General features: G+C 44.8%; 1 protein-coding gene across 1 annotated transcript; it reads left to right on the forward strand.

The window, feature by feature from the left end:
• Nucleotides 1–752: 752 nt before the first annotated feature.
• Nucleotides 753–15,481, forward strand: ETS2 (ETS proto-oncogene 2, transcription factor). Its single transcript, XM_064705358.1, has 10 exons — nucleotides 753–1,124; nucleotides 4,155–4,226; nucleotides 6,946–7,066; nucleotides 8,606–8,725; nucleotides 9,173–9,373; nucleotides 9,976–10,059; nucleotides 10,713–10,955; nucleotides 11,473–11,736; nucleotides 12,384–12,502; nucleotides 13,958–15,481. Exons 2-10 carry the CDS (start codon nucleotides 4,155–4,157, stop codon nucleotides 14,171–14,173), a joined length of 1,440 nt encoding a protein of 479 aa, XP_064561428.1. The 5' UTR covers nucleotides 753–1,124; the 3' UTR covers nucleotides 14,174–15,481.
• Nucleotides 15,482–22,028: the final 6,547 nt, after the last annotated feature.

The following is a 22,028-nucleotide window of genomic DNA, read 5'->3' on the forward strand; positions in this document are numbered from 1 at the left end:
TCCTTGCAACTTTCCAAGGGCCACCAAATTTATTTTTTTTCCCCCAAGGTGTGAGGAACGCCAACTCCGTTTCACAGGCTGCAGCGTCAGGATTCGCAAGCTGCAGCTTCGCCGCGCCGCATCCCGTTTTATATTAAGAACTCCCCAAAATAATTACAGAAGGTGCGACATGACATAATCCCTGAAGTTCCACAGCACCCAGTGTCGCAGTTTGCTGAGGAAAATCACAGAATCAGGGTGGAAAAGATGGCTTGAGAGCATCGAGTCCAACTTTTGACAGCGCACCAAACCGTGGCACGGAGTGCTGAACACCTCCAGGGATGGTGACTCCACCATCTAATGCCTTAATCAGCCTTTCTGTGAAGAAATTCATTCTTCAAGAAATTAATTCTTCAAGAAATAGTACAAATAGACTATTTCCATTTGTAATTTTAGGGGTTAACGCTCCTAATCTCACCCATCTCGACCAGAGGCATTAATTAAAAAACAAGCATGGAAAAAGTCCAGCATGAATTAACTCACGTATAGCCAGGGAGTGGGGAGGAAACAAAATTAAAAAACCAACATCCGTCTGTCGGAATGACATAAAACACCTTTTTTTCCCCCACTTTTCCTCCCCGAGCCGCTCTTAGCATCCCCGGCGCTGGCGGAGCGCGGCTGTGCCGGTACCAGCGACGACAACAAGCGGAGGGGCCGGGCTTGAGGGAGGCGGGTCCGGCCGCCTCCCCCCGCCCGCTGAAGAGCGCCTGCGAGGGCGGCCGGGCGGCACAGCGCGGAGCGGAGCCGGGAGGCGGCAGAACCAGCGCAGCACCAGCGCGGAACCAGCGCAGCATCACCGCGGGCCTCCCGCACCAGCGGCCCGGCCGGCAGCGCCCACGCACCGCGGGCACCCTCCTGCCTTTCCCCGCCGCATCCCGCCCCTTGTGTGCCCCCCCTGCTTTGGCCGGGACTCTCCGCCGGGATCAGCGTTGCTGCTGCTGTTGTGTTGTTGTTGGCCGGCGCGGCCGCATCGAGGATATTTTGGCTCGCCCAGAGGCAGCGGCGCCTCGATCCCTTGGACGCCGCGTGTGGGGCCGGGGCCGCCGCCGGGGAGGGAGCGCAGGAGCGCCGGCATCGGGGGCCAGGTGAGGCGGGGGAACGGAGGGGGAAGAAAAGGGAAAAGGGTTCATCGGGGTTCCAGGAGCTCTCCTTGCTGGTGCTTCCGACCCGTGGGCGCCGCGGCTTCTCCCCGGGGATGGCGATCAGAGCCCCGGCCTCCCCGGGTGCCGTGAGGGGTTGAGGGGAGCGGCCCCGGGCTCCTTCCCCGGGGGATGCCGCGGCCCCGGCAGGAAGGGGTTAATGGGCAGCGCGCTCTGGATTTGGTTAGGAGTTTAAAGGGAGTTAAAAAAAAAAAAAAAAAAAGAAAGCCGAAACGCTGGGCTGTGTGATCTGCCCACCGAAGTTTTTTATACGTGGGCGAAGCGTGTGTCATGTGTGTGAGGAGCCGGGCTGGCTCCCGGCGGAGCTCGGGGGCTGTACGGGGCACGCCGCTCTCTCCTACACTCTTCCTAAGGAGGCTGCTTTTTCCACTGAAAAAAATTTGCCATTTAAAAGAAAAGTAACAACCAGCCATTATATCCCCCTGCCTGCTATCCCCCCTAAAAAAATTCCCTCAAAAAACCAAGGAGGAATAACACTGGAGGGACAGCTGAGCCATCAGCGCGCTTCCCTTGTCCATGTGGATGCTGCCCAGCTGTGCCCAGCTGTGGGCAGGCACCTGGCTGCTGCTGCTGCTACTGAAAAGGCGGCGATCAGAATTCAGGAGTATTAGTTAATAAGTGCCTGATCCTGTTGACCCTGTTCTGGTTCACCCACTCAGCTATGCGGGGGTGTTGAGGAAGGTGTCCTGCCAGTTAAACCAATTATAGCTGGCAAGTCGCAGTCATCAGCATTAGTGGAGGAGTTGGAGGTGAGGCCCAGTCACACCGTGTTGGGCCGTAGTGGCTTTTCTGAATTATAAAAAAAAAAAAAAAGCAGTTTTTTAAGTCCAGCAGAAAGGCAGGTTTAACCCTCTGTGCCAATCCGTGTTGCCTTTCCAGCTCTGTTTGTCTGTAAGGGTTTCGTATCTCAGGGCTGGAAATTTGTGCTGCAGATGGGGAGAGAGCTGATGTGGGATGAGCAGAGGGTATAGAAATTCCTCTGCTTGAGATATTCGGCTGGAGTGTTGCAAAACATGCTGAGGATCTCCATGTGTTCCTCAGCCAGAGCTCGGGGTCTCATTTTTCCAAAGCTTTCCTTCAGAACAAACCCAGCGTGGAGAAAAACGGACTTGGGTTAATGAGCAATGCCGTGTAATCAACACTTGGTATAAACCTTTTGTCTTAGGGCCCTAAACGTCTCTAAAGAAACAACAACAAAAAAAAAAGGCAGGAAGGAGAGAATCCTTTTTAGTGGACTGGGAAGTGCCTAACAGGATTTGTGGAGAGGTCAGAATTGCACTCAAGTGCCAGGAGTCTTATTTGTACTCCTAACCAGGGATCAGACCTCAATTTACAGAATATTCACAGAATATTTCCTCAAATACTCAAATCCCCGAGCCAGTTATCCCTGGGCACCAGAGCAGAATTCAAAGGCAAAACAAAGGGTGTTGGAAATCGCCATATACTTTTTTAAAAGCCCAGCCAAATGCAAGGATAAACAGTTGTTTAAACTGTGGCAAATTTAATGAACAGATTAGGATGCTTGCTGAGTGAGACTCACGCTGTGTGAAATTCTTTGCTGCTCAATGAGATGTGTAATTTAGATCAAATATTTGTACGTGCTGTTTGAGGTAAAAAACATCATTCACTAGATTGCACTTTTTGAGTAACATTAATGAATATTCTTTTCAGTGTCAGTTGATTTATTTTGTTTCAATTAGAAGGCCCAGTCAAGTTGAAATAGGCCTTTCATGTTAAGGACTCTTGCTGATTTTTTTTTTTTTAGTTTTATTTTTAAGTGATCAGCTATTTAAAAGGATGAAAGGGTTCCTTGTCTTTTGCTGTTGGATGTTTTATTTTCCCCTCTGTTTATATGGACAGCTTTTGAATGTGTTGCCATTTTCAACAAGCTGGGCTTATTTTAAGATCCTAATTTACGATTTTTTCTGAATTTTAAAGTGATTTTTTTTCCCTTGTGTTAACAGGGTGAGTGATAGATTTGGCTTGTAGTAAGTGACCGCAGTTTAGTGGAAATCTTGATAGTGTCCTCTGTGATTTAAGTACAAGTGCATGTTTTCAGGCAGTTGCTGTGGAGCAAGGGAATTCACCCAATGCTGTGAAAAAAGGGAAGGAAAATTAAGAGTGTAGCTTGATAAGGTATCATTCACTGACACCTGCATTGCTGCATCATGATAAACCTAAACAAAGGCCATAAAAGTGGCTTTATTCCTTATGTTTGATCTTTCCCATTCGATATTAATCTTATCACTCTTCTCCCTAAGTGATATATGGGGTAAAAGTCACACAGGCCTCACACAACTCTGTTCCTGGTCATAGAGGCAATATGATAAAGGTTTGACTTCAATGGCATGAACATATTGATAGTGGTCCCATTATCAGCCCTTTAAAAAGGGTGTTTTACTGCACTAACCCCTTTTCAATTGAAACTTAAGCCCTCTAAAGCTTTATAAATGCTTTAATCCTGTGTTTAGAAAATGTACAAGATAATGTGGTTTGGAGTAAAGGAGTCAAGGCCCGAGGCTGGGGACACTGGGAATTGGCTTCTCTGATTATTCCTGAAGGGGTGAAGGTGTATCACCGTGTCACTCTGTCACTCCTCTTCCTCTGAAAGCCAAAGTCTGAGGTGAATCATGGCCTGTGAGAGGGAACAAAAATAACACAAAACTGATTACCTCAGATAATGGGTGAGAAGTTGGAGCATAACCCAAAGAGACAGGTACTCAGAGAGCAAGGGGGTTGCTGTGGCCTTTGCAGGCAAACACAAATTCTGTGAAAGTTCTCCCAGCTAAAAAACAAGGTGGGAGCTGCCTTGTCATCCCAGCAACGCTGTGTGCTTGGGATGTCAGAAAAGCTTTCCCTGTGTCTCACTGCCAGAGCTGGATCTGGTAACATCTGGTAACATCTGCTTCCTCCTCCTTTGGCTGTGCATTTAATGGGACCCCTCTCCTTTTTCAGATGAGTGACTTTGGGGTCAGGAACATGGATCAAGTGGCTCCTGTGTCCAACATGTACAGAGGAATGCTCAAGGTGAGTACCCTGGAGCTGGCAGCTCCCAAACCCAGCTGGGGCAGCTCCCAGCAGTGCTCCTGTTGTGTTCCTGCAGTGCTGGAACAGGAATTGGACAAGAAGTGAGCACAGGTTTCATTGCTCCCCTCTAATCTTCTGCCAGAGCATTCCCACTGAGTTCCACAGAGATGTGAAAAGCAGGGCTGAAATGGGAAGGTGCAAATCTTGAACCCTCTCCCCCAACAAGGCTCCCTCTCTCCATTCCCTAAATTTAAAAGAGGCAGCAAGAACTGAGCTCAGATTTGCTGGTGTTGGTGGAACTTCTGCCAAAATAAAGGTTAAAGAATGGGCAGCAGGAGATCTTTAATTTGATGAGGCTGGCAGAGTCCTGTCCTGGTAGGACTGATCAGGTTTGGTACCTTCCTAAACCCAGTTTGGATTAAAAGTAGGTTGTTCACTTCCAACTGTTATTAATGGAAGTGAAATACATTGTAACAACTCCAAAAATCATTGTATTTCTTTGATCTTTAGGTAGACTGTGTCTGTTACCTTGTTTTGAAAGGAATTTACAAACTGAGGTGTTTAAATTTACAGTCTCTTAAGACCGTGAATTTACAAACAGTATTTTACAGAAATTTACAATTTAAATTCTTACAGAATTTACAAACTGAGGTTTTTAAATTTACAGTCTCTTAAGACTGAGCCTTTAGAGCACCTGTAAAGGCTCAGTTCATGCAAGTTGCTCTTTAATCCCAGTATCAATTTTTTACACAGCATTGATCAATGTAAAGATCAGGGAGACCCTTTCTGCTCTGAGTAGCTTTGAGGAATGACCAAAGTTTGAAGAATCAGTGAGGCTCTGGGATGTTCACTGCTCTGATGCTTTATGTCCCCTCTTAACCTTTGTTTTTCTCCAAAAAAAAATCCAGGAGATCCCCAATTTAACATCTGTGTGCCCTTAGCACAGTGGTTGCTCTAAGCTGTTCAGTTTTCATAGAATTAAGTCAGAGATTTGTGTTCTGCTGTGCTGTGGCTGTTCACATTCCATTTTATTTCACCCTGCAATAATTACATGTATTGGAAAGCCAAACAAAGTAGTTGTGAAACTGATAGGACGAGCAGAATTCATCCTGCATTGTGTTTTTCCTCTTTTACTACTATGAAATGAAGAACATGCTTGCACATTAATTTTCTCCCTTTTGAAATCTGAAACCAGCACGGTATGGATTTTACTCATTCACATGCCACAGCATTTTTTCCAGTGACTCAGGAGAAGGGTCATTTACACAAAATGCAGGAGTTTCCAGATTGTGTTGAAAGAACTTGCCCTTTCTTTTAGGTACTAGAGATGAGTCAGAGCTTTTATCTAGTAATGTATAAAGAATCTTTTACCAGCAGATTTGGTAGATGTTAACTTGTTTTATTCAGACATGAGCCTTTCCAAGGCTGCCTTTGACTTAGGGAGTACCTGAAACAGAGCTCCATGATTTGTCCCTGCTGTCCAGGAGATTTTTATGTGAAAAATTAGGGAATGAGAGGGAAAATTAATCCTAATTTGCTGTTCCATTAACATAGTTTAGGTTGCTTTTTGTATTGCACGTGAATACTGCCCTGAAAATCTTTGCCTTGTCCTCAGCTAAATCCACTCCTTTGGCACAAGCTGGCAAATCAGTGTTTGCCTAAACCAAACATTTGCAAGTTGCCTTTGTCTCCAGCCATGGGCCAGCTGCAGCTTTCCAGAGCAATGTTCTATCCTCAGGTGCCTTGAAAAAAATCTCAGAGGCAACTTTTATCCATCTTTGCCTCAAGATGTTGCAGATAGGGTTTCCCTGTGACTGACAAGCAAGTTTCATAAGTTGTTTTTGAAGTTATTTCCTCCTCTGCTCACATTCCTTCTGCCCCCCAAAGACTAAAGTGGTTGAGGGGAATTTAGTAATTTCATACCAGTATTTCTGGCATATTCAGTTGGCTCAAGTCAAGTTTGAAAGGAATTACATTTTCAAAATATAACAATATTTCTTGAATGTCGGTATATCAGTAGAAACCAGTTTTATCTGGAACATTTTTATCAGTCTTGTTTATCCCTTGCTATAAAATGAAAGTAGAAGTGTTTCACTGAGCATCTGAGCACTTGAAAGACTTCAAATTGTGGTTGCTGGCAAACCCAGTAAGGCAGAAGGGTAAAAGTTGCTGTAACATCCATCCTCAAGTCATGTAAAGCTGGCTGTGTAGCTTCAATTGATGTGGTTCAGATGAGTTTTATCCTTTAGAAGAAAAAAACAAATTCATAAATCTACTGTAGGTTTTGCACTGGCAGTTTTCCCATAATTTACTGATCTGCCATCAAATCCTCATCGAGTGGCTAATCAATTTAAAGGGTTAAGGAAATGAGGATTTCTTTAAAATGCACCTGGAAATAAATATGTATTTATACACACATGAGCATTGTCTATTGTTAAAAGCCTCAATTACAGGAAATAAACCCAAGAATATCTTGATTTGGCTTTACTGTAAGCTGCAGCACATCCCCCACCTCGAGGGCCCTTATCAGTGGCTTTTATTCACGTAGCAGAAGCTGTGCCCTCATTGTGGTTGCATTTCAAAGCTGCCTCATTCAAGGTAGTGGTTGTGCATGATCTCCAGATCTAGGAAACCAAACCCAGACACTTCCTAGCAGAGGAGTTCACAGCTCTGCAGCAGAATGCTGACGTGGTTCTGTGTTTATTCTGTTCCCCTGCAGCGTCAGCCAGCGTTTGACACCTTTGACAGCTCCAACTCGCTTTTTGCTGGATATTTTTGCTCACTCAGTGAAGACCAAACGCTTCAGGAAGTGCCAACAGGATTTGACTCCACTTCTTATGGTAAATCTTCACTTTGCTCCTTAGTCCACTTGGTAGAGCAGATATTTTTGTGGTTTAACTAACATTTCCTGGGTGGTTTAATGCACAGACTTCTGTGTACGTGCTTGGTTTTATTCATGTGAGTTTCTTTGTGGATAGTTGTTTTCTATACTGAAAATCATTAGGAACTGGGATGCAGTAGCCTAATAGTCTGGTTTTTCATGGAAGAAGCCATAGTAGGAGTTTAAGCAGAGCTAAGAGTTTAAAAATGTTTAAAAAGAGGGTTTTAATGTATTTAAATTTGCAACATCTCAACCATAATTAAAGTGCAAATATTCTGAAAGCTTTTTGATTCTCTGGTGTTGAATCTCAGTATGTTTTATTCCATACTTTAAAAAACAAGGCGGGGATGTTCTAAGATTTTTTTTTATTATTATTTGTGTGTGTGTAGGTCAGTATCCCACCAAGAGTGCCCTATATATCCTTGCCAAAAATCCCTGACAAAATGTAGATATTTTACCTGATGCTGCTTTTATCTCCCCTTAGGGAAAGGAAAAAAACCTCAAGCCCTCAAACCCAGAAAACCACAGGTCCTTTGTTCTAGTGTGATTCTAATCAGTCACCTGCTCTGGTCAGCAAAGCAAGTGCTTGCAGATATTAGGAGGGGTGTGGTAAAAGCAGAAGTTAAGCACAAGTGCAGCCTGTAGATAGTCTGGGAGAGCAAGAGGAGCTGCACAGCTCTGAACGGGCTTGGAATCTGCCAGGAGTGACTGGCACAGTGGGAGGTGTCCCTGCCCATGGCAGGGGTGGCACTGGATGGGCTTTAAGGTCCCTCCCAGCCCATTCTGTGACATCATCCTGTGATAAAATGAGGCATCTTCTGGTAAAATTTGACCAATAGAAAAGCTGAGTGGGAGCTGAATTTATCCCTAAAATAGAATCTTCTTGTAAATTTGAAAGCCAGTGAAGTAGATCAGTGATTTTTACTGACATATAATGGTGCCAGCTTTGTGGTTGGATGCATTATTCACCCCCAGCTTGTTACCAGTCACACTTGTTTGGTCCAGATGATGGAATAATCCATTGCACCATGTGCCTGGGTGATGAGATGTGATAAGGTCTGAAATGCAGTGTTGAGTAGTGCAAGCTGGCTCTTCACAACCCTGCTGTCAGTTACTGAGCTCTCAAATTAAATAAAGATTGTCTGGAGTCGCAAAGAAGTCTCAGGGCAAATTATAGGTGGTAAAAGAGGAATAAGCAGTCTCATTTCCCTTAAAAAAATAATCAAGTTTCCCTGCAACAAAGGCACTTTATGTAACTACTGAGAGTAAATAAGGATCTATGCATGGAAAGCTGCAAAGCTCTAATTAGTGATGCAATCTTATCAAACGAGTAGCACAGAGATTTTAGAGCATGGAGATCTCTGTTTTTAAAACTCCAACTTTTTAGCATTTTTTTTTTTTTTTTAATTCTTCAAACAGTAAAAGCCAATCAGTCCTTTCAGTGCCCTGAAGTTAATGTGTCTTCTTCCTCCCCTCCACCCCTTTTCTTTTCTTGCAGAGTCGAACAACTGTGAATTGCCTCTGTTAACCCCGTGCAGCAAGGCTGTGATGAGTCAGGCCCTGAAAGATACTTTCAGTGGTTTCACAAAGGAACAGTGTCGGCTGGGTATCCCAAATAGTAAGTGTTTGCTATTTATAAGCTCTTTTTTTTTTTTTTTTCTTTTAATGCTAAGGAGGAGGCTGAATAGCTGCTCTTTGAAAAGGCAAGAATGATGTCAGTAGGAAATACAAGAATGGATCCTATGTGAATCTGGCACAGCTTGCCTTGGAGAGGCCAGACTTGCTGGTGTTAAAAATGGGTGCATGGAGAGCTCATGCTTTGGCAGCAGGAGAGAGCCAAGCAAGCTGAGGACATCTCTGGTTGAAAGTGAATGCAGAAAGAAAAGGGAGAACTGAGTTGTTTGGGTTTTTTTGTAAATTCAAGAATACATTCATTCTGAATTCATTCAGAGCTCAATAACTTGGCTAAACAGTTTTAGTTTTTTTTAATTCACTGTTTTATAAGGAAGATATTTGACAAGGGCCAGGAGTTATCTCTAAATGTTGGATCCTTCCTGTCTTGCAGATCCCTGGCTATGGACTGAACAACAAGTTTGCCAGTGGCTTTCATGGGCTACCAATGAGTTCAGCTTGGCAAATGTGAATTTCCATCAGTTTCTTATGAGTGGCCAAGACTTGTGCAACCTGGGCAAGGAGCGTTTCCTGGAACTGGCACCTGACTTTGTGGGTGATATTCTGTGGGAGCACCTGGAGCAGATGATAAAAGGTAGTTAGAGAGCCAGAAAAAGCTTTTGGTTTAGGGCTTTCCTAACAGAAACAGAAATGGGACTCAATTTCAACACTGGTTTCACTATGAGGGGTTTTATTGCATATGAAAACTCGAAATGAACTTTTAAACTTGCGTAATAACAGCATTATCAGCACTGTCAGTACATCCTTGGTATGCCAAGCACAGATGCAGATGACTGCAGACATTCTGTGTGCAAGCTGAGTAGATCTGTGGGCAGGTTTTATTTGGGAAAATCACTGGAATAAGTGAAATCAGGGCACAACCACTGTAAATACCCCATAAATAAAGCAGTTAACCCCATAAATACAAACTTAACCAACCTTAAAGCACATTGCAATTATTGTTGGTTTTAAGTTTAATGGGAAAATTCAATTGGTGGGATGGTTTTTAAAGCCTGTTGGGTTGTTTTTTTTTGGTATGATTTCTGTCATGTATGAGAATGTAATACAAATAGAGCGTGGTACTAAAATTTTTGTGAATGTACCAAAATACTCCCAAGAGTCAGGAGCTTTCCATGGCATACAGGTTGGATCTTTAAAACTATAAAGCCAATTTTTTTCTTTTTCTCCTCTCCCCAGACAGCCAAGAGAAAACACAGGATCAGTATGTGGAGAACTCCCACCTCACCTCAGTTCCTCACTGGGTCAATAATAATTCCTTAAGTAAGTGTTTTTAAAAATTCATATTTTGCATCTCTCAGTTTATTCTAAGCATGTCACAGATTCCAGCGTAGAAACAAAAAGCACCAGAATAGTTACTGTGCTTGAGGAGAACATTTGACTTCAGCTGCTCCAGCCTTTCCTTGTATTGTTCAATTGTCGCCTAATTTATATCGGAAATCGTTTGAAGAGCGAAGGCTTTGAGAAAATGAAATTTCCTCTTGCTATGCCAAGCCCTCCATGTGTGGAGCACAATGACCACTCCCATCTCTAGCAAACAGAGGCAAAAACTGAGAAGCAGCAAGAATTCTGTTTAGGCCTTTTTAAATGCTCTGAGAGCGTGCTAGAGCTGTTGGGAGTGTGTGGGATGCAGTGCTGGCTCCCTTGGATTGTTTGATTGATGGTGTGTTTTATTCTACCACAGTCAGCCTTCAGCTCAGCCTGATTACACCACTTAATAGGGAGAGCCTTGCTCAAAACCGCTTAAAACTTCCCCAATTTTTTCTGTAGTTTCCTTGAAGAATGAACAATGGGCATTTGTGGCTGGCAAGTTAGAGAGGGGGATTTGCAGAATCTGATTTGGTGTATTTAGTGTATTAGTTTGTTTAAGGGTCTCCAGGGGAAAAATCATCTAATTCTTTGGTTTCTTTTTTCAGCTGTTAACATAGATCAGAATTCCTATGGAATGCAAATGCCTGGATACCCTAAACCCCTCAGTTATCCCAAACCCAGTCTCCTGACTGACGTCTGTCAGACTTCCACGGCACCGAATCTCCTCAACCCAGAACAAGACTTCCCATTGTTCCCTAAAACCCAAGCAGATGCTGTTGGTGTGAACTACTGTGCAGTAAACCAAGATTTCCCAAGGAACAATCTCAATTTGCTGATAGATAACTCTGGTGAGTCGTTATCTGCATGATAACCATGGGGGCCAAGGCCATGTTCTGAATGCCTCTTCCTCCTTTGCATGGTTTATATGGACATGCTGGATTGAGGGAAAGAAACCATCAACACTCTTTTATTTATTGTTATTTTATTTTTCTATATTTTTATTTTTATTGTTTTCTATTTTTATTTTTCATCCCTATTTTCATCCCTATTTTCATCCTATTTTCATCCCTATTTTCATCCTATGTTCTATATATGTTCTATATATGTTCTATATATGTTCTATATATGTTCTATATATGTTCTATATATGTTCTATATATGTTCTATATATGTTCTATATATGTTCTATATATGTTCTATATATGTTCTATATATGTTCTATATATGTATTTTCATTCCTGTTTTCTATATATTTTCATTCCTGTTTTCATCCCTGTTTTCTATATATTTTCATCCCTGTTTTCATCCCTGTTTTCTATATATTCTTGTATTTGTATTTATATTTATTGGTTTTATTTGATGCAGGCAAGCTGAGAGAGCACGAATCCAGTGACAGTGGTGCTGAGAGCTATGAGAGCTCAGATTCCATGCTGCAGTCCTGGAACAGCCAATCCTCCCTGGTGGATTTGCAGCGTGTGCCATCCTATGAGAGCTTTGAGGATGACTGCAGCCAGTCCCTGTGCCTGAGCAAACCTACCATGTCCTTCAAAGACTACATTCAAGAGAGGAGTGATCCTGTGGAGCAAGGGAAACCAGTTATACCAGCAGCCATCCTGGCTGGCTTTACTGGTGAGTGCTGGGGCAAAATGGTCACTCCTATTTTTTATGTAACATCGGTGTTCCCTCCAAGCGTGTGCCATGGAGGTAGAGACCACTAGTCACAAATAATTTTAATTTTATCTGTTACTAAACAAAGTCTCAGGGATTATCCACCCAAAGCAAGAAGAGGCAGGCACATGAGATCAAGTAAAAACCAAATGCACTTTTGATCTGTTTGAAAAAGAGGGGAGCTTGGACAAAATCTCCCAGATTTGGAAATTCCCACAGGTGTTGTTAAGGCCTTGTTGCTGTAGTCCATGCTGAAATTGGTTTTTTCCTGTAGGATCTTTGCCAAGCCAAAGACTTCAGGACAAGCCCTGGAGCTCAAAATGCAGCTGTTTGGGAGGTGGGAGTGAGGGTTAAAGGATCCATATGAGAGGGAAAGCCATAACTTTTGTCAAATCCTTTGTTTCCATGAAAAACATGACTTCATTTTCCCATGGGTAATAGCAGGTTTGTGCTATAGAGTAAAACCTTAGGTTTCTTTCTGATCTATAAAAAAGATAAATCAGATTAATTACCAGGTCTGTGATACAAGTCTGGTCACATACATTGCTTGTGGTTAGAGCTGGCAGAGGTATTAATTTGTGGTTTTTCTGTCTCCTCTTTCCCAACAGGCAGTGGACCTATCCAGCTGTGGCAATTCCTTCTGGAGTTACTGACTGACAAGTCCTGTCAGTCATTCATTAGCTGGACAGGAGATGGATGGGAATTTAAACTTGCTGACCCAGATGAGGTATGTGGCTAATTGGGGTGAAAACAAAGATTTTGGGGTCTGATCTGACCTCTGTGGGCCCAGTTTTGGATATAATGTGTGTTTAGCTGCACATCAAATATGGTGGTGCTGCTTTTAAATTATTTTGGGAACTTCATTCATTAATAGTGATGCATTTTCATTTTCTGATACTGTTGCCAGTAGGAAAATTATTGTATTAAGAGATAAAAAGTCCAGTGAAACGTTTAGATTTAAGAAAAGAGAGGGGAGAGGAATAATGAACTGCAAGGAACTTCATAGCTTTGAACTTCCAGTGAAGAGTTGTCCCCTGCTGCCTGATAGCTGATCAGTGGTAAGACAGTGGTTTTTTGAGAGAGCAGATTGAGCCAGAGCTCCAGGAGTGTTTGGGCAAAACTCTCAGGCACAGGGTGGGATTGTTGGGGTGTCAGTGCAGGGACAGGAGCTGGGCTTGGATCCCTGGGGTCCCTTCCAGCTCAGGGTATTCTGTGATTCCTGGGCTTGTCCTGTGCAGGGCCAGGAGCTGCACTGGTGGTGGAGTCACTGTCCCTCGGGGTGTTCAAGGATTAAAAACTGGATGTGGCACTCAGTGCCATGGTCTGGATGACAAGATGGTGTTGGGTCTTAGCTTGGGCTTCATCTCAAAGGCTTTTCCCAGCCTGGTTCATTTTGTGACTCCTTCCAGCTGAGGATATTCTGTGTTTCTTGGGGTGGTCCAGTGCAGGGCCAGGAGTTAGACTCTGGTCCCTGTGGGACACTGCCAGCTTGGGATAGTCTGTGATTTCTCCCTAAACCTGACCTCCTTAAGCATGTTTTGGCCCATCCCCTACAAACTGGTGTCTGTCACAGTGAGGATACTGTGACAAACCTCTCTGGTTCCCTGACTTCAGGGTTAGGGTGGCAAAAATGAGAAGGAGCAGATTTGATGGGGTTGCCCAAAGGGAACTTTAATAAAGGATGAAAACAACAAACGTGGAGCACAGTATGAGGGGCAGGATCCCAAGACCTGAGATAAAGGGGAAGCAACAATATATACAGTTGGGGTAGAACATTCTAGAACAATAACCACAGAGAGGAAACAAGTAAGGGGAGCAGAAACCTGGACAAAATCCAATAGGGGAACAGAACATGGACAACTTAGCATAACAACACCAAAGGCTTCTGGGGGAACTCTCAAGCTCACCCTAAGTTTAACAAATGATTCCCAGGGCTTGAAACTCAAACCTGGGTCTTTTGGAGTAAAATCTGTCTGACTCTGGTCCAGCTTCCACTTTGCTGTCAGCCACCTCCTCCTGGAGCTTCTCGAGGTCTCTTGTGGGATCAGTCACCAACTCTTCTCTTGCAAGGCTGGGCCATCCAAAGCAAATAAACGCTCTAACTGAGGAAGGGTTTTCTTTAGTCAGACACTAAGAGGAAGATGAGATGAACAAATTCTGAATGAATTTTGCTTTCTGGCAGGTGGCACGGCGCTGGGGGAGGAGGAAGAACAAGCCCAAGATGAACTACGAGAAGCTGAGCCGGGGCCTGCGCTACTACTACGACAAGAACATCATCCACAAGACGTCGGGCAAGCGCTACGTGTACCGCTTCGTGTGCGACCTGCACAACCTGCTGGGCTACACCCCCGAGGAGCTGCACGCCATGCTGGGCGTGCAGCCCGACACCGAGGACTGATCCCAGAGCCTGGCAGTCCATCTGGAGTCACCAGTGGTGGGGACAATGGCCGGGAGCCACGGCAGCCAGGCCCGCCGCGCTCGGGGAAGGCAGAGCGGGAGCTTCATCCGTGTGGGGAGCGGCCGGTGGGGCTCTGGGGAGGGGGCACAGCCCTGGATGCTCCTGGGGGCAGCGTTCCAGCTGCCTGCCCTGCCCCACACAGCGCTTTGACACTGCCCTGGAAGGATGGGTTGGCTGTGGAACCAAAGGTTGGCTGTGAGAAAACCCAGCAGAGCTCTGGCTGGGATGTTTTTGAAACACCGCCGTCCTCATGCAGTTTATTTAAAAACAAACACAAACTAATTTATTTGAAATGAGCAGTAAGGAGAACTGGTATTACTTTTGTTTTAAAGCACGTTTTGTTATTGTTATTATTATTGTTACTACTCCAGAAATTTGCTGCATAGGTACATAAACACTCTCGTGTCCAAAACCAGATGTAGCAACTGTTAACATAGAAAAACCCCACCCTTTAAAAGAAGGGAAGGAAAATCATACCATTTCAATATTCAATTTGTATATATTCTGTGATTCCTTTGGAAACTCTGATGTTCCTATTTAACAGATACTGTATAGTGTAAATTAAACTAATTGTATGTGTGCTTTGAAATAGGATGAATGTAAACTTATCAAATGTGGGGTGGGAGGGGGTTTCATGTTTGTCTAGGATCTACAACCTTCTGCAAATATTGAATTGGCCTGAGAGACAGCAGAAGTTCTATGCTCAGTGTGCATGCATTGGGGGGCAGGGAGGGAGGTCGGGCTCAGGATTTTGCCAGGACTGAAGCTGGCAATTCTTTGTGCATTTTGGCATTTTTACAGGAAACTAATGTTGTATTCTGGGACATAAAAGGGCCTGTTTGTGGTTTCTTCTGTAACTGAAAAATAAAAATATTAATATGGGTAAAATTACCTTTTTTTCTTTATAAATGGCATATGTTTTTCAACTTCTATGCATGTACTTTTAAAAAAAAGTTTATATACAAGCCTTATTTTTTCAGTTCACTTGTCTCTTCCTGCAGTTTATTCTGTATGATTAAAATATGAATTCTATTTTTGGAAATAACTGTGACTCCTTTTCAAAGATCAGGAGGGTTTTATGTAGCAGCTATTTTTACTGCAAAAAAAAAAAAGAAAAAAAAACACTGGAAAAACGTACTTTGTAAGAAAGCTTTATTTTTTATCTGAGCTTGATGTACAGTTCAATGTGTTGTACAGTGTGAGAGGTTTCAAAATATGACTCTTCATTAAAACCTCTTGAAAAGAGAATTTTGTGCGTGCTTTTTGATCTGGAAAGTTTCAGAGTTCCTTCTTTGTTTGTTTGTTGGTTCAATTCTTATCCATCCTTCACCACCCTCAACAGCTGCAGGATGAAAAAAAAGTAACCCAAAAAAAAGAAAATAACCAGCCAGGCTTGGGGCTTATTGGAGAAAATACTGCAAGAATGTGGAGGCTGGATGAATGCAACCACTCTCTCTGGATAGAAATTCGAGTTAACACCTTTGTGTTGTGCCTCTGAAAGAAAACTGGCAGCTCTGTGGTGTGAAAGGTGGGGGAAGATATGGAAAAACACAGGTGGGAAGACAACTTTAGCTTGAACTGTTCCCACCCTGTGCAAAGGAACCCTGCTGCCTCCATCATCCTCTTCATCCCTCCACCTTCCAGACAAGCAGAAAATGCAGAAACATTTCCACACTTGAAAAGTGAAAAATACAGATATTAAATACTGCTGGCCCTAAGCCTCTTGATCTTTCCACCAAACTGTCTTGCTTTTGATGTAGTCACCCTGTGAAAAACCATGGGCTTGGGGTTTTTGGGGAATGGGCCTTTCTAAATGGGAGAAGTTGGGAGGGTCAGCCCTAAACAGCTGCAAACTTATTTTTCCTTGTCCCTGGAAAAAAATAAAAAAAGAATAAAGGAATTAAAAAGGAATAAAAGGAATAAAGAAGGAAAAGAATCATAGAATGGTTTGGATTGGAAGGGACCTTCAAGATCATCCCCTTCCAGCCCCTTGCTCTGGACAGGGGTAGTGCTACATGTGCTCCTGATCCTAAAGGAGTTAGTTATTTTGTGTGAAAATAAAGTATGGGCTGTCATGATGAATGTGAGATTTTTTTTCCCTTTCTCACACCATGGCTGCAGAGCACTAATTGTCTTCTCAACCTGGTCAAGTCCCATTTGCAGCCTTTTTTTCCCCTGAACACGGAATTATTTCTTTGTTTAGAACTGAAACCAGGGTTGTCTCTTGCGTGGGTGATCGTTGAAGGCTCCAAATTAGAGGCTCAAGGAAAGTTGTTTATTTTCCTCCCCCAGCAGAAAAAAGAAATTTCATGGTAGCAGAAGCATCCTGATCCGTGCAACCCACACCAGGGTGTTTGGCAGAAGTAAAAATGTTCAAGCAAAAACATTGGAAGGGGCTGGTGGAGTCCCCATCCCTGGAGGTGGCACTCAGTGCTCTGGGCTGGGGACAAGGTGGGCATGGGGCACAGCTGGGATTCGATGATTTTGGAGATCTTTTCCAACCTCAGTGGTTCTGTGTGATCCATTCCATGAAAACCTGCTCTGCTGCACTGGATTGGGTCCCCACAGGGGTTCAAGTGTAGCCCAGGGTGACCCAGAAGACAATCATTAAAGGATATTTTGTCCCAGCACAAACAGAAAGCCCTGCTCTGTGTTCTCAGCCACCCAGCATCAAAGAGGCTGTTGAAAGCAGTCTGGCTGAATTCTTCACCTTCTTCAGGACATGCCTCCCTGGGCTCCCAGCTGCCAGCTTTCCTCATGAGACTGCAGTCAAAATAAAGTCTTGCAGTTGGCACTTGCCCATGGCTGGCATATCACCTCTAATAACAGTTTGACTTCAAAGTATTTTTTTTAATTAAAAACAAAACAAAATAAGAGAAAAAAGTAGAATTCCATCCCAAGTAAAACACGACCTGTGGGTTGGGAAATCTCTGAGCTACAAATGCTCAGTGTCCAGGGGACTTTTCTGGGAAACATCTGTCAGCTGCTCCTCATTCTCACACTCACCCTGGGTCTGAGGGCCACACAGGTGAGGAATGAGGATGGGGCAGATGATGGATCACTTATCCCAGTGCTTTATCCTTTGTCTGGAGGCAGGAGGATTGAGCAAACCTGGCCACTCCCTGCTGGTGGTTCCCCAAGTGAGCCCCCATCCCCTCACAGTGCCCAGCTTCTTGGAAGGGACACCCTGCCTGTTTCTCTTCCTTCTAACTTTGGGATTTCTCACCTTGGCCAGTCTTAAAGGAAGGAGCCCCTTGGCCACTCTCTGCTGACTTGTCCTCAAGCACTGGAGGCCAGCACCTCACCCAGGCTCTGAGGTGAGGGCACACCAATGTTGTGCTCAGCAGCAAAACAAAGCTGGTTTAGCCGTACCCTGATGCTTTTTTGGCTTTTTGGCAGTCCCTGCACACTGAGCTGATGATTTCAGAGAGTTGACAGCGATCCATCTCCTGGTAGCTACCCTTTCCAAGTTCAGCATCACATACACTCAGCTTGAGTTATTTTTCCTTGGGTGGATTTCTTTAAACCAACCTACACTGAAGCTCACCTGCACCTTTTTGTGTGCTGTGAGGTCCTTCTGGAGTTCCTCAGCAGCACTCTGGCATTTGGCTACTGAAAATACTCAGCATTATCTGCAAACCTGGAGATTTCTCAGCCCTGAACTTTTGGCCCTGCTGGCTGTTCATATGCCAAGGACCAAAGAGAGGGATGCAGCCCTTCTGTTTTTAGTTCCCATCTCTTCCGTGGCTCTTTTGATGCCCTTTCCAAGATTGACCCAAATTTTGATGGGATAAAGAATTGCCAGACCTTGGCCATGTGATGGATGCAGGATTTTGCCCTTTTTCTGTTTCTAGTTCCCATCAAATGGCCATGTGATGGATGCAGGATTTTGCTCTTCTTTTATTTCTAGTTCCCATCTCTTCCATGGCTCTTTTGATGCCCTTTCCAAGGATGACCCAAATTTTAACAGGGTAAAGTATTGCCAGACCTTGACCATGTGATGGATGCAGGATTTTGCCCTTTTTCTGTTTCTAGTTCCCATCAAATGGCCATGTGATGGATGCAGGATTTTGCCCTTCTATTTCTAGTTCCCATCTCTTCCATGGCCCTTTTGATGCCCTTTCCAAGGCTGACCCAAATTTTGACAGGATAAAGAACTGCAAGACCTTGACCATGTGAGTTTATCTTGTGTCTCATGTTTCTCTTTGTTTCTCTGCGTGAAGTGGAGCACAAGTTGAGCCCCCTGTGTTCCCAGCACCCTGTGACTGCAGCAAAGTTCATATGCCAGACACGTGAATGCTCAAAAGGCTAAAGAGGGAATAAAAGGTGTCCCTGTAAGCCAGAAGAATGAAAAAGTCACCTCGGGGCTCACAGCCCTTGGGAAAGGTAGCCAGGAACTCATGTCCAATGTTTGCCATGTGATGTGCCCTCTGCAGCCACACAATCAGTGAAGTTATTAAAAATAAATAAGCTATGCTGGTCAGTAACAACTTAATTTGCTCTGTGCAAATTGAGATTTTCAAGTGATAAGGTTTTGGGTATGAATAAAGGAGTTATTAAGTAATTCTGTGCTTTGGGGAAAGAGCATCAGAGCTTGACATTTTTCTTCCTTCTGGCTCTACCTCTCTTGGCATTTACAACGAGGTGAATGATGAACCCAACAAAACATGAGTAGCAAGTATAACAAATGTAATGAAACCTCTGCACAAGCAAAAATGTGGGGGTGTTGGAAGATATTTTTCCCAGCTGCTGTGTAGATAGCTAGAAAAATTGTCCAAAACTCCCATATATAGAATGTTTACCATGGTTTTCTGCATCATGATGTAAAATGAGAGAGCAAATGCAAAATACAATTCCTCTAAAGCCTGCATACCCAAAACCTGTTTGTTCTTTATTGTCTTTCACTATGGGCAGAGCCAGAAGGGAAAACAGGTTTGTCTATGAATTCCTTGGGCTGTGGAGGGAAATCCAGAGCTCAGAGGGAGGTGGGCAAGCTGAGCCAAAATCGTGTGGTTTGGGAATGGAGGGAGATCCCACCACAAGTGTGTGTGGGGCTGGCCAAAGGACACACAGAGGGGTAAAACCTGCAATCCCTCTGGAAAGCTGGGGCCATGTCCTTTCTTCTGGAAAAGCAGGGTTGGATTGATCCTCCTGAGGCCAAGGGGGAAGTGATGGAGTGACAGCTCCTGACCTTCTCCGTGTACAACTCACCTGCATGGCCTGGGGTGGGATTGCTCTGCCACAGGAGGGTCTCCAGAGCCCTTCTCCCACCTTTAACCATCTGAGTGAAGTGCAGAAAGAAAGGAAAGTGTTTGCCATAGAATATTTGCAGGTTAAAAGTCCAGTGCAGTGAGCATAATTCCCCTTCTCCTTCATTTCAGTGAGCATAATTCCCCTTTTGTTTCATCTGGATGTTCGAGCCTGGGACAGTGGAAGGTGTCCCTGCCCATGCAGGGGCTGGAACTGGATGAGCTCTAAGTTCCCTTCACACCCAAATCATTCTATGACTCTTAAGCTAAATAAATAAATTTAAATAAATAAACCCATTCCTGCTTGGCTGCCTGTATTTGGCCCGCTGTATCTTGAACCGAACTTCATTTCTTTGTCTTTTTTTTCTTTTTTTCCCCTGACAGAAGGCAAAGAACAATCCAGCAGATGCAGTTCTCCCATTTAGCTTCCTGCCATTCACAGGCAGCTCTCCTTCTCTTGCAGGGTGTTTTTTTTTTAATTTTTTTTTTGCCCTGTGGAAGAAGAGGAGCTCTTCCAAGAGAAATATCATTCCTCCCACATGCCTTTGAACAGACCTGTTTGTTTGTTTTCCCCATCCTGAGTGCCAGCCCTGGGAGATGCCAGGAACACACATCTTGCTGAAGCCAGGAGTGGGTCCCAAATCCCCTTCTTCTCCCACACTGCCCAGTCCTCCCTGAGGCCACTGCTGAGCCAGCAGGGACATCTCTGCCTAAGGATGGTTTGGAACAGTTCCCCCAGTGTCCTGTGCACAGCACTCCTTTTCTTCCTCATCAGGGCTCTATGCCTGCCAGCATCCCCTTTTTTATTTTTTTCCTTTTTTTAAACACATACAACCATTGTTGTTTATGTAGGAAAAATTCCACTTTCTCCTCAAGGGGCTTTGCCAGGTTCCAAAGGCTTGGGGTGTCTCTTTCCCACAGGCAGTGCCTTCCAGAATTCACAGATCTCTCCTCTTTTTTGTGCACATGAACACTTTTCATTCCCTGTTTTTAAGCAATATCTCAGCTAAGCCCAGTGCTGAGATTGAGTCCTCATCCCATGACTGTGACAGGAAAGGAGATTCCTGCTGGTGAGGAGTGGACAGTGAGGGTGATCCCTGTTTCCCTTCCCTCCCTTGAGTATCTCCAGCCTGCAGCAGCTCACAAATGGAGGATTTTCCATTCCCCTGCAGGATCCCTGTGCAGGCCTCACCCAGGTACTCATTTAGTGCTGCTTTGTCTCATGGTGGCTTCCATGAGGCCACTTCTCCAGGGGTCAGCACAGCCAGGTCTCACTGCTGGCCTTGCCCTCACCTGGGTGTTTTCCAAACCTTGAGGACTTCCAGTGCCAAACTGCAGCTGAGGGAGCAGATTTTCCTCCTACACTGCTCTTGTGAGACCCACCAGCAGCTCTGCATCCTGGTCTAGGTGTAGGCCTGGTCTAGGTCTAGGCCTGCTCTAGGAGTGTTGGAATGAGGGTGGAGGAGGCCACTAAGGTGATCCCAGGGCTGATCCTTTGCTCTGGAGCCAGGCTGGGAGAGCTGGGGATGCTCATCTGGAGAGGAGAAGGCTTCAGGGAGAGCTCAGAGCCCCTTCCAGGGCCTGAAGGGGCTCCAGGAGAGCTCAGAGGGACTGGGGACAAGGCCTGGAGGGACAGGACTCGGGAGAATGGCCTTAAGATGAAGGAGGACAAGGTTAGATGGGATAGTAGGACAAAAATTCTTCCCTGAGAGGGTGGGCAGGGGCTGGCACAGGGTGCCCAGAGCAGCTGTGGCTGCCCCTGCATCCCTGGCAGTGCCCAAGGCCAGGTTGGACACTGGGGCTTGGAGCAGCCTGGGACAGTGGAAGGTGTCCCTGCCATGGCAGGGGTGGCACTGGATGATTTTAAGATCCCTTCCACCCCAACCCATTCCATGATTCTACTCAATGACCCTGCCAGGGGTAACTCCAGCCCTTTGACCGTCATTGTGTGACTTTACCCAGCTCAGCCATGTGCTTTGACTCATTCAAAAAAACCAAAAACCCATCAGTGGAGAGCACAGAGGTCCATCTCTGCTCTATCCTCCCATCCTAAGTGAGCAAAGCCTTCCACTAGCAGCAGAGAGATGTTTATGGGAAGCAGGATGGTGCTTCCAGCTCTCTGCAGAGCACAGCAACCGGAAAAGCCAGCACGGAACAGCCTCTCAGGGAAGAGCTTTCCACTGCAATGAGATTGGGCCCGAGATGTTCATGTTTTATTACATCCATTTTTCTCCAAGAAATATTAAAATGCTCTCACTCTTTGAAGGGAGGGGGGAAATAAAGCACAGGAGGTGCCGAGCTGTCCCTAAGCAACGTATCAAATAAAACAATAAACTGCTCACAGGCAGAATGGCTGTAAAAGGACCCACAGCACTTGCAGGCTGTCAGGGGAAGAATAGGAATGGAAATGATTCTGAAAATTATTAGTAATACCTTAACAACAGCCCCTTAATAACTCCCACAGAATCTTCTGTCACCAGCACAGCCGAGCTGCTGCTCCATGCCAATTACTGTCCCTGCATTTCCCTCTGTTTCAGAGGGATTTG

Source organism: Zonotrichia leucophrys, chromosome 1, assembly GCF_028769735.1.
Source record: "Zonotrichia leucophrys gambelii isolate GWCS_2022_RI chromosome 1, RI_Zleu_2.0, whole genome shotgun sequence".
In the NCBI taxonomy this organism is placed as follows: domain Eukaryota; kingdom Metazoa; phylum Chordata; class Aves; order Passeriformes; family Passerellidae; genus Zonotrichia; species Zonotrichia leucophrys.

What these genes read in the sequence shown, in the direction of transcription:
- ETS2 (XM_064705358.1), top strand. Translation starts at nt 4,155, where the DNA reads ATGAGTGACTTTGGGGTCAGGAACATGGATCAAGTGGCTCCTGTGTCC. An exon ending in ATTTGACTCCACTTCTTATG is followed by an intron (nt 7,067 to 8,605) that starts GTAAATCTTCAC and finishes CTTTTCTTGCAG; the next exon opens with AGTCGAACAACTGTGAATTG. An exon ending in TTTGCTGATAGATAACTCTG is followed by an intron (nt 10,956 to 11,472) that starts GTGAGTCGTTAT and finishes TATTTGATGCAG; the next exon opens with GCAAGCTGAGAGAGCACGAA.